Source organism: Hirundo rustica, chromosome 3 (assembly GCF_015227805.2).
Source record: "Hirundo rustica isolate bHirRus1 chromosome 3, bHirRus1.pri.v3, whole genome shotgun sequence".
NCBI classification, from domain to species: Eukaryota; Metazoa; Chordata; class Aves; order Passeriformes; family Hirundinidae; genus Hirundo; species Hirundo rustica.
The window spans coordinates 50,952,421-50,965,144 of NC_053452.1; the positions used below are offsets into that span (position 1 = coordinate 50,952,421).

General features: G+C 37.9%; 1 protein-coding gene across 10 annotated transcripts in view; it reads right to left on the reverse strand.

Annotated features, from left to right (window-relative positions):
• MAP7 (microtubule associated protein 7) overlaps positions 1-12,724 on the reverse strand; it is a 109,903-nt gene that overhangs the window by 26,088 nt on the left and 71,091 nt on the right. For 8 of the 10 annotated variants that reach the window (XM_040059817.1, XM_040059816.1, XM_058419944.1 and 5 more), the window contains 3 exons: positions 9,452-9,615; positions 8,600-8,711; positions 5,193-5,303 (listed from right to left, as the gene is read on the reverse strand). In XM_040059817.1, the coding sequence (XP_039915751.1) occupies positions 5,193-5,303; positions 8,600-8,711; positions 9,452-9,615 (387 nt within the window). The remainder of the gene's footprint in view (positions 1-5,192; positions 5,304-8,599; positions 8,712-9,451; positions 9,616-12,724) is intronic. The other 2 variants (XM_040059818.2, XM_040059819.2) reach the window with 1 other exon arrangement.

Below are 12,724 nucleotides of genomic sequence, written 5' to 3' on the forward strand. Positions count from 1 at the left end.
TGAGGTTTTATCAAAGTATTGCAAAAAGGTAGTGCACCTCAGCTGCAGCCACCAAGCTCAGCAGCTACACTTGCCTCAGTAATAGGTGAAGCCACAGAAAACAGTAAATATATTTGACCATTAATTCTCTGTCCAATAATCCTACTAAGGATCACTTTCCACGTGGAACAGTAAAAAGAATCAACTTTTCACATCGTTGCTGTGTTTTGAAAACACACTACATGTTGACCTGCCTGCAATCACTGCTTTGCTTTTCCCAGTGTTGTCTAATGCAAACATAGCTTGTATATCTTGTAAAGTTTCTTTACTTTTTTTTTAAATACTAATTGAACATTTCTCGTGATGAAGCGTTAATCAGAAGACTCCTGTAAATTACTTTCTGTATTGGGTATTTCCTTGATATTCCAATGCAACAAATTGTTTTATAAGGACTATCACAAGCCAAAATATTCAAGTTCCCAAAGTAGTTCATTATAGTAAGCTTACACTATAGCAGTAATCTTGATATTGCAAGCAAATTCAGGTCTTCTTACATCTCAGCATTCATTTGCCTTAGTTTAGTGTCTGCCTCAACAAAACTTCAGCTTGAATTTATGAGGCTCAATCTCTATAACATTCATTTAAGTGACTGGCTGTAAAAAACTTGACATCCATTTGCATTTTTAAAGGAAGAGATCCATCACTTTTAATAGACATAAACTCTGAATCTGTCTTTAATCTACTCCTTGCTGAGCCCCATGAAAAGAGAAGCTGATCTCACTCTCCTCCTATGAAAATATAATTGCTTAATCTGCCCTCAGTGCTGTTTTGCACTTCTCAAATTGCTCCCTTAAATTGCACTAATGCAATAAGGGGCATTACTATAGAAATATAGGACTCTCAAACACAGCAGGCTCTTTTTGTAACTGTCCTTTTACGCAATGTACTATTGCCAGAGCTTTTTGTGATTAATGGTTCCATTCTGCAACAGTAGAGATCATATAGACACACAAACTGCCCTACAGAGACCTCCATTACAGCACACACATTATGATAAACTTGCAGTTTAACAATAAAGAAATCACAGAGCTACCATTAAATTGGATGCAGTAATGGCAAAGTCTTTGCTTCCTTTCATTTCCAGGCACCATGCTCAGTATGATCACTGATTAAAGCTAGTGTTGCAAAACAACAGGTTCTTTTTTGTGGTCTCAGGCTTTAGTAGGTGAGGCTCACAGGTATGATTGTTGATGAGTTTGGAGAAGTCTTCTCTGTAGTTTAACATAAAAATCCCACAGGTTCAGAAAGCAATCCCTGATATTTTGGGCCAGTAAACCAGTACTGTATACACCATCCATTTCTTGGAGTTTATCTTTACATGCTAAGTAAATGTCACAGTGTAAATATGGCCCTGTGGGCCAGCTGCAGGCCTTATGTCACATATAAGCCTGCAGAGGTAAAGTAATCTCAAGAGGACACAGCTAAGAGACTGGTGATTTAGAAGACCAATGTGCCACCTGCCATGTCTCGCCGTATCTCATGCCCCTTGCCCTAAAGATGAGTATGGTTTAAATATCTTTGGCCCTAACTCAGGGGAGCTTGTAACCACATCTCCTTTTGGAAGCAACCACGTGTCCCCAGCATCCAACTGAGGCACTGAGGCTCTTTGGGAGTGAGCGAGCTGCTATGTACAGCAGTGAACTAAAACAAAAAACTTTCCTCTCCATATAAGCAATAGGCCTGGTTCAGAGATGTCAAAATAGTTTTAGCCAAGAGTGAGGTCTCCCTGATTCTCTACAATGGGTTTAGATCAGTTTGTTTAGATACACCTTGGCTTTGTGGGCCAGGGTCATCACATACTGTATTTTCCAAATGCACCGCTCCCTGAAAGCATCACACTTCACACATTCAATACATATTTTAATAGATTAGCACCACTATTCACCTAGAACAAACTTTCACCCACTGGGTTCCAACTACAAGAATATTAATATCTAAATGCATTGAACAGCTTCAGTTTGGTGTCCAAATCACACCAGACCAAAACTGAACACCAAACAAAAACCATCCCAAAATAATAAGATCAACTTTAAGACAATGAGATCAGGGCAGTTTTTTCTTGCTCTTTTTGTTTTTAATGTCTCAGGGTGAGGTTTTCAAGATTTAATCTTTCAAACCACCTGGCAGACAAGGGGAAGAGTATTTTTCGTTCTCATGATGTATTAAGCTATCGCTCTAAGGGCTATTTCATAGGATTATAGAATGGTTTGGGTTGGAAGGGACCTGAAAGATCATCTAGTTCCAAGCTTCCTCTCATGAGCAGGAACACCTTCCATTAGACCAGGCTGCTCAAAGCCCCATCCAGCTAGACTTAGGGCATCCACAATTTCTATGGCCAACCTGTTCCACCTGCCTCAGAGTGAAGATTTCCTTCCTAATATCCAATCTAAACCTTTCAGTTTGCAGCAATTACCTCTTGGTCCTATTACTACATGTCCTTGTAAAAAATCCTTCCCCAGCTCTCCTGGAGGACCTTTTTGCTGTAAAGTCTCCCTGGAGCCTTCTCTTCTCCAGTCTGAACAAGCCAAACTCTCTCAGCTTTTACTGCTCCATTTTTACACAGGAAGCATATTTGTGATAGGCTTGCTGGTACAAGGAAGTACCCTTACCTCCAACCACAAGCAGGTTATTTTTAACAGATAAAAGATCTTTATAATCAAACTTGTAACTAAAAAAACACACAGAGTTGCAGGGAGCTGGCAAAAGTAAATTGGTTACAATCACCTGTATTTGTCTTCAGGATATACAGCCTGAATACTGGAAAGTTGTCTTAGTAGCAGCAGAATAATTTGCAAGTAAGCAAATAGCAGCATTTGATTAGTTGTAGGAACAGATGGGAGGCAGGGATTTAACAGGCCTTCTGACGAGCACCGTGAAGGAAACTCTCATTGATAAATGTGGTGTTTGCTAATACACATACACAATATGGTGAGGAGTAGATAGGGGGAAACTGCTCTTTCTACAGGAAACAATACTTGAACCTCTGACTCTCTTCTATAATGGCTGCAGAAAATGGTGATGCATTGACTGAGACCATAATCTGCTTGAAAGAAAAATCACTGCAGAGAATGGGAGGAAAACAACTAGGGTACAAGTTCTGAAAAACTTAAAAGTATGTAAAATCATACCTCAGTAAAAGTATTATCCCCTTGCTAAGCTGTCCTTAAAGAGCACAGTTGCCAAAATCTATTGGTCAACAGCAGTTTTCTCCAGTGTTCATGTTTTGTTTTAGTTTCAACTATTCACTAACTACAGTAACATAAAAGCATAATGAGAAGCCTGTTCTAGCTGCCCAATTGTACAACTGTGATAAAGAGCTATATAGCAATACAGTGCTTGAAATGGCATAAACCAGTCTTTTAGGCAAATAGTTAATGAAAACTTCTGTCTTCTGCTGCACAGGAAAAAAAAAAAAAAAAAAAAAAAATTGTCCTTCAAATGAAATAAAGGTCTGCACAACAGATGACAAGTTCTTGTTGACAGCTATAAGCCACTTAGCAGGTAAGCTTATCATCCTTATCTCCAGCTCACTGTTGTGCAAGTAGGAGTCTGTATTACAGACAAAGTGTGATTGGGTGCCCTCTGGAAGGTGAAATGGGGAGCAGGCAGTCACAACCTTCCTTTAAGCACCTGCCTTAGGAGTTTGAGGCCACTGGAGAGACTAGTGGCACTTCTCCAGATACATGGCTCAACTAGATTTGGGTATCTGACTTTGCAAGAGAAAAAGCATTTATAGCATTTGGATTTACTTTCTGACTTGGAGTCTGCATAAGTCACAAGAGATTCCTAAAGGGTTCTGTGTTGTTTTAGTAAAAATGCCAAGCAAAGAATGCCTCAACACTTTGGCATATGGCCATCACTTCCATATCCCTTTTCTTTCCCTACCACTAGATTGCCTAGTATTCAGAAGCTAAAACACTGTGTTACAGTCCATAAGAGACTATCCTTCATCCTTAATGCCTGCTGCTGTTCACCTGCCCACACCACCAACATCGGTCCTCAAAAAAGCATCCCCTGGCAAAGAACAGCAACCATTTGAAAAAAATTTACACACCTGAAAAGCTAAAAAGGATAAAACTGACTGGATCTCAACATTAGGAGTAAGAAATTACTGAATAATTATTATCCAGTGTATATATATTCTTATTATAAGAATAATTCATTATTTCCTAATGTAGTACTGTATTTTTCACAAGTTACCGGAGTACACAACTAGGTCAGCCCACTAGGATGAATGTGGCCCACCAAATCAACCAGATACACATGTTCACACAAACTTGAAACTTAGTTAAGACACAAAAATGACATCGACCAGACAATACAACTAAATGTCCAATTAAAAAATTTGGTTTTAAAATAATTTTATGGACTGAAATGGGACAAAACTCATTCTCAGCCAAGGACAAAAAAATACTTCACTGTAAAGCTCTTTGCACAAGTTACACAAGAGGTATTCTTTTATAAAACTTCTAAGCTCAATGCTTCAATCTCTTAAGTCCTGAGAACAGAGGCAGCAATTCAGCTATGTTAATTTTTAAAAGCTTGATGATTTATCATTTTTCAGACTTGTAAACACCAAAAATGTACACTGAAATGAAGCAATCTTTGGGAAGTAACTGGACACAGAAAGTCAATAAACAGACAATATGAAAAACACCCACACCTCTTCCATAAAAATAACTGGAAATGATAATAAAATAACCAGAAATGGTAATAAAGTAACTGCTTGAAAGCTTCATGCAACATGTTCTTAGACATTCAAGAACTAGTACCAAAAAAAGAAAGGAAAACAAAATAATGACAAAATGGTCTAATGCAAATAAAAGGTCACACATGATTGCATGCACTATGGAGTGATGTATTCTTTCAATAGTTGTACCTCATTTACTAAAAACCTGACAGAAGCACTGCTTTTATCATTTACTAAAGCAGAATTGTTTAGGTAAGTTCTCTTGTTTTAAAAAACAAGACTTATTTGTTCTCACAGGAAAAAATGTTCAACCATTTACTTGTCTCATTTGAAGTCTTTCCACTACCACTCAGATTAAGTACAGAAAATGACTTCAGAAGCTTGTTTTAAGTGCAAGGTAATACATAAGTATAGAACATTCTTTCTTGCTGCTCTGTAAATGCTTTTTTCTTCAAAACTGTACCTCTGTCTGGAGAATTTAGTAATGTTGCAGATGAGGAGGAGAGCCGCTTGTTTATGACTGGATCAACATGTTTCGAAAGGTTCATTGTTGAAACAGACCGCCTGTCTCGATCTAAAACAAATGGAGATAATGCTAATTGACAGCTCACATGCAATAGTGCAAGTTCCTAGCTCACTAGTGGGAGGAGGAAAACAGGACTAGGTCACTCCTGCTCTACCACAAGGACTTCCAAAATAGAATGGATTTCTCAGCAGACGTTGTACAGGTGACTCAAAGACTAGGCACAACACAGTTTAAGCTTCAAATGTGTGAAATATTCTGTTCATTATCACTCAACGGGTTGCAATCTAAAGACTTTCAATATTGTCAGAAAATCTTTGCTCACAACTTACAACAGAAAGCTTCATGGAAAGACCAAGATGCTTGGAAACACAAAGTTATTCACTAAAAAAACACCCTGGCATCTGAATAAAAGGTGACAAGGCACTGTTACTAGGCAGATGGTCAATACTGTGACAATGCCATGCTGAAAGATTAAGGGAAGACTAGTGCACAACGGAAGTGAGGGCAAGCACAAAAGAAATGAAAAGATTTAGTTAAAAATCCCATAGTGATGTATAAGTGCTAAAGCACTCACCATAGAGTTATTTTCAGCGTGCTGAAAATCCAGCTCAGCACACACCTTAGCAGATACAAAAAGTCAGCCTCCACAGAAAGTACTTGTAATGCACCTACTTAGCATACGCAACATGAAAAATTTGTAATTTCACTTTAGTTTCTCTACCTTTTAGAGCGCTATTACATCATTTGCACAACAGCTGCAGTCAGCATCTGTGCCCTGCTGAGGAGATGATGGTTACTTTAAGAATAGAGACTGCACACACTTTGTGCATACGTGTGACACAGGAAGTTTGCTATGTCCTTTCTTTTCTCTCTCTCAAAAACAAAACAAAAACAACAACAAAAAAAAAGAGCTCCGAGCTTCATGCATCAACTACACATTCCCCATTAGAAATTTCCATTTGAAAATCTGACATCCAAAAGATGCTGGGTTTGCTTACGTTTTAGCATGTACTGAACCTCAGCACTACTCAGCAAAGCACTCAACCATGCTGAAATGCAATGAGGCTTGAGCATATGCTTAACTGCTCTGCTGATTCATATTCTGTGTGCGCAAAAATGCGTCCATACACTGTTTTCAAAGGAGATACAAACTCAGGACAACGACAGCATTAAGGATGCTGCTGCTGAAATATTATTTGCCACTGTTTATTTATGACAAGTGTATTAACCTGTTCTACAACCAATAGATTAAATTATACTCACTGAGTACAAAAAATTCATACAAGTAGAGTATATGAAAAATACCTTAACTCTCCACAGATCTATGAGCTATACAGGATTCACTATAACTGGTTGGACTGAAGAAAGATTCTCCCCATCCCATGCGATTATTTGCTAACTTGAATGTTAGAATGACTTGGCGAGGGCATAGAACTGGCAGACTAGATACTGGAAGGGGAATAAAACTCAGAAATGGGTTTTAAAAAGGAGAAATTTAAATGTTATAACTAAGAACAAGACCTCTGTGGGCAAGATGATCCCACATTGATCTATGGGGTACACTGGAGAATGCCCTATGCAAGCCACTGCTGAAGACATGATGCTCAGGCTTTCTGAGAACACAGCAGTATTTGTGGGAATGGGATGGGGATTTACATCTCATGTCTAATCTGCCACTGAGAAACAACGCAGTATCAGTATAGCCATAAAGTTTCTACAGCTGGCAGAAAGGATGTACTGCATAAACTGGCTTTCTGAAGATGACAAATGACAATATTGAAAATCACCTCTGCTGTTAGGCATGACATTTCTTCCGTGAATGAACCTTATTTAAATGAATGACATTCAGCATAAGGATTTGCATACGAGTGTTGGCAATATGAATCCTATAAATATAGAATAGGCCAAATGCAATCTATTGCCTGGAAAATTGCTGCTCTCTTTATCCAAAAATAAACCCAAAAAAGAAACAACAACAAAAAAAAGGGGAATTAAAATACTCATGAGCAACAAAACAGCCAACGCAGCTGGTTATGTGTCTGTGTTCATGTGCAAAATAATTGTAAATCCTACGTGCAGTATGCCAAAAGGGTTTTAGAAAATAACAAAATATTCAAATTTGCTCGCCTTGAATTCCAGCAGATAGAATATTATGCTTCATTTCAGTGAATTGTGCCAAATCTTTAGAGTCAGCCAGTAGTAACTCTCCACCATAAAAATAAATAATAATGAAAAATCTGATACTAACAACAGCTCTAATCTATCAGCATGGTGTTAAGCATGCATTGCAACTACATGAGGGTGGTTTAGTTACTGATGATCTCACTTCCTGAGAACTAGCTATAGGTTAAGGAATAACAAACCACAGCATTATGTACCAGGTTTTCTAGCACCACCCAGAGATTTGAAGTGGTGCTCCAGGCCTGCTAAATCGAGAAAGGTGAATGATGATTCAAAAAAATAACCTAGGGACAGAATGCAAGACAATGATTTTTCACAGAAAATAAAATAAAAATCAAATAAGTTATACAAAGTTAAGCAAAAAAAAAAAACTTTTTATGAAAAATAACTGTTTATTGAAATTATATATGACAAAGAGTTCAGAGCATGCTTTTCTCAACTTTTTTTTTTCCTCCCCTGATGGGAGGTTAGATACATTGAAATTAAAATAGGAAGAAAAGAACTTTAAGGATCACTTTCTGTTAAAAGAGGTAAAGGAAAAGTTCACTTTCTGGGGTCTTGATTCATATTTAACAGGGCATATAGACATTGATGATTGGCAGATTAAGTTAGAGAAGATAACTGGGAAATAAAGCATATAGATAAAATTCACTTAAACTTAATTTGACAATCTTTAGGGGGGAAAAGGGACTTGTATTTCCCCGAATTTCAATACAAGGCACAGATCGCTTTTTACAAAGAACAATTTTTCTTCCTTGTGTCTAATCTCAGTGTTTGGTCATTTCCACCAGACCTACATTTGGAGGCACAAAGCTAGCATTTGCCACAGTAGCTCATACCACGAGACTGACATAGCACAAGCACACCCACATATACACACATGAACAACAGCAAAGAAGCAGAAGCCAGAAGCTGCAGCAAGGCACTTAGAGGATAAGTCAACTCCCGAAACAAGCTCTAACTTTTGTTCAGATTTCTTCCTCCTCGTCACCTTTTTGCTACACAAGAATGTCACAAACATGCCACTGCTAGCAATAATAGGACCAAGAGCAAAGAATTCAAACTAACATACACTGAATCATCCTTCCTTTCAGAAGAAGAGTAAATTCCAGTTGACTGGTGGGGAAGGGAAACCAGCGAGCAAAGTAAGCCTCCCTCTTTACCTGTGTTATTAATGCGGTTGTGTAGGGCTCCTCCCCAGGACCACCTGTTTTGTCTTTGTTTTGTCTTCTGGCTTCTTTCAATTGTGCGACGTACAACAGCTTCATGTCGTTCCTCAAGTACAACAGGATAATACATTTGGATGCTATTGGGTTTTTAACTTTATTTTCTCATCAAACCCCGCTACCCTCCGTCCACATGGACAAAACCAAGCAGGCATCTTAGCTGTGTTTAAGTTTATGTGCTGTCTACTAAGATACACAGACTAGAACAAAATTAAACATCAAGTTAGACTGTTAACTGAAACTTCAAAAAGGTAAGATCTGTTTAAGTGGCCCTGCCACTACACAAAGACATCCTAGTGCTACTTCCCATCTACTAAATACAAGGAAAGTGGGAGAGACAGGAAACAAAACGCCCACAAGGATGGAGTGACTTACATAGGATCACACTGCATGCACATCCCAGCTTAACTGAGACAAATCAGCAAAGAGCATATTTCATTACACACTTGTTTTTGAAAAGGTTTTCTTAGGCCAATTTGTATTTAACTACCCTTAAACTGAATGGCTAAGAATTAACAGATAACCATACAAACCTGGCCCAATTTGTTTTTCTGCATGAGTTTGAGCACCGCCATACATAGTAATCCAGACATGCTCAACTTCACTGCATTTGATTCATAACAGAAGCAGTACCTGTGCAAGTAAAGCTTAAAATCCTTCCACACATTCTGTCATACTGACCATGGCCCATGTTGCATTCTTTACATCAGCTCATGGAGAAAAAGGTTGATAGTTCTGTATCTTATGGCAAGAGAAGTTGAGAAGTGTTACCATGATATTCGTTCTTACCTTGTCTTCTTCTAGTTTCTGCCTTCGCTTTTCCTCTACGGCAGCTCGCCTTCTCTCTTCCTTTAGTCTCTGCTCTTCTAGCTTCTTTCTGCGTTCCTCTAGGTGTTTTTCATAATGTTGCCGTGCTCTCTCTTCTCTTTCTAACCAGACGGATTCCCTTGCAGCTGTGAGAAAAATGAGAAATAAAAGTAAATAAAAGTATTGCATTACATGCTTTATGTAATGAAATCTTTAATACATTTTGAATAACCAATGTAAATAGAGAACCTTTTGAACTCTCTTTCTTCAGATATACATAATATCCTTATCTCTCATCATGTATTAAGGTGTACCCTGGCTACACACTGATTTTATTTAATCTCAATTTACTTAGTATGAATTACCAACAGTTAAGTTATTTGAGTATACAGTTTCTTCACAGAAGAAAGGATTTTTTGCTAGCTTTTAATGCCTAAATACTGAAGTCAGATGTATGTGAACAAACTTCTGTTATACAAACCATGATAATTCTCTGTAATATTTTACTGAAAAAAAGGATTAATAAAAATATATAATAACAATATAACAATAACTTTCATGTTTATTGATCAATACAGATCTCTTATGATAGAAGAGGCTGTGATGAAAATTCTAGCACCTGGATCAACAGAAGGAAGTTACCCACCAAAGAAGTCTAAAGGTAAACATTAATCTGTCACAGAATTCCACTTATGCACAGCTTCAAACAACATGTTTCAGAAGAGCTAATCAAGACAAATCAAGAAGCCCTACACAAGACCAATTTTTCTCCCTATCAGGGTCTGAATTTCCATGAATTTTGTAGAATGCAGGCTTAGATTGCAGTCCACATGGAATCACTGATGTAGGACACTCTGGATCTCTCCCCACTGGTGTCTTGAAAGCTTTGGGACCCAGAGTGGAACTAGATTATTCCCTTATGCAACACTGTATGTTTGCCATCTGAGTTAGTGCTACTGTCACAGAGGAAATGCTCTAGACTCTTACAGCATCCTTTCACCATAGGGTTACATAAATGAATGAATTAAAAAGAAAATCCCGAAACCCAACCAAAGCAAACCAACCTACCACAAAAAATACCCCAAACCCAGTGCACACATGCTGTTACCTAAATCCTGAACACACTAAGTAACCTAAACAATGTAGTCATTCAGAACTGGAACTCAATCAAATAGTTTTGCCGAAGCTGTGAAAAATCCATTCTCTTTGAAAGAGCTAAGAGCATCTAAGAAGCGTAACTGCATATATCTCATGAAAATCCAGCTAGCTGTAGCATGTCAACTTTTAATGAACTTACATACAGACTCTAATGACAATAACAAGACAAGCCACTGCTGTGAGCCACAAGACTTCCACAGATCCTGTGAGGAGCTGGCTCTTTTGTGCCGGGAATCTGCTTACAATGGCAACCCAGCACAAAAAAGCTCTTTGGTGGTCTACTGAAAATTAATAAATTAAGAAAAGCAAAAAAAACCCCCAAAACCAACAGCTTTCTTAACTGATGTCACTGGAATATTAATCTGCCTATAAAAGACATGGAGATTATTAGTTTTTTCTGTTACTGGTGTAAATGGCTAGACTTTCTTGAGGCACTGTGTATGATGATTTCCATAGATTTTGGTTGGTCATGTTGTTTAGAAAAAGTAATGAAAATAGGACATTTGAGCTTTTAAGACTAAATTCAAGAAGAGAAAGGCTGAAAAGACATTTACAGAATCACACAGAATTCTGTGATTCTGTGAAAAGACATTTATGTACGTTCTTAGTGCCGGTAAGACAATCAGAATGCTGGATCTCCGGACAGAACACTTATCTTCAGCTTTCTGCTTCTCCGAGAAGGGGTGTTAAAAATCACACTTTTGCGATACACAGCAAGACAGCTCAGTAACAGAAACACTCATTAGTGATGGATTAACCCAGATGAATGGAAGTGTTCAGCTGGAATATCTTTTAACAACAATAATAGATCTGATTCAAAACAAATACAAAAGCTATATCTTTCCATCAGCTTTAGGCTACAGGCAAAAGGCAGCAGAAAATATGTGCCCAGCTGCTAACATAAGGAAGTTACTAATTTTATGCTTGGATCAAGTATTTAATAAGCACATGAAAGTATGGTTTATGATACATCTGTTTGCTGAAAAAAAGTGTAGTATCTATTTTCAGGAATTTAACTTTTTTCACAGATAGATATATAATCTTAACTACTTTAAATTTTTTTTCAAGTATCAATTCCTGCTTTTTATCTTATTAGAGAATCAAAGGAAAATATCTGCTTTGTTTTCACTCCTTCCTATATGCACTACTGACATCCTTTTGTGAACTTCAGGCCTCAGATTTGTCACCTATAAGGTAAGTATATACAGTGACATGTTAGTGAAAGCTTAAATTCCATAGGAAAATTTAAATTAAAGCTGGAAAGTACAAACAAAGTCACAGCCTGATCCATTTTCTATCTCATTCCTTAGTACGATCAATATATTTGAACCCAGTCACATGATACAAGGACACAAAATCAGAGCATAAAAACAAGATTTAGAAATTGAGCCCTAGACATGCTGTTGAATACCTTCTGCTTGTTTGCAAACTAGTGATGTTGGATTAGATTACAAAGCAACATAATTAAGGCTGTATTTCTGACACTTCTGAAGTAAATAACAGAGCAAGAGAAAACAAGGTCAGTCAAGAAAGAGATGCTCCAATATTAAGGGACACATAAGACTTGAAACCAATTAATTTTACACTAGAATTAACTAACGTAATGTGGAAGATGTTTGCTATAAACCTTGCACGTTTCTTCTTTGGAAATAATTTTGTTGTTTCTTTCCCCAATCACACACACAGAACTATTCTTTGCAGGGTTTTTAAGCTGTGAGGGAAGGAGGAGCATGCATTAAGTGTCAAAGCCTTTATTTTCTGTTTATCTATATGAAGCAAAGAATGTGCTTCCTGAGTCTCTTTTTCTGTCCCTTCTGCTGTCTCTTCAGTTCTTTTTCTTCTGGTTTACTGCCTATACAAAGGCAGATCAGCCTAGCACCATGCTTCCTCAGGCTGCCTTTTGAACCCACCTCAGATGGACAGCTTACCTGAGCCAGAAGCCTACAGTCTTTGTCACGCTTTCCAGCCTTTATCTTTTCTAACTTTACAGCACTGACCTCAGCAGTAGCTTTCTTCTCTGACCGCTCTTTCACCTTTGCTCACTGCCAGCTCTGCACTGAGGCTGTGGTCGCCCCCTTGCAGCATTAGCAGTAAAAC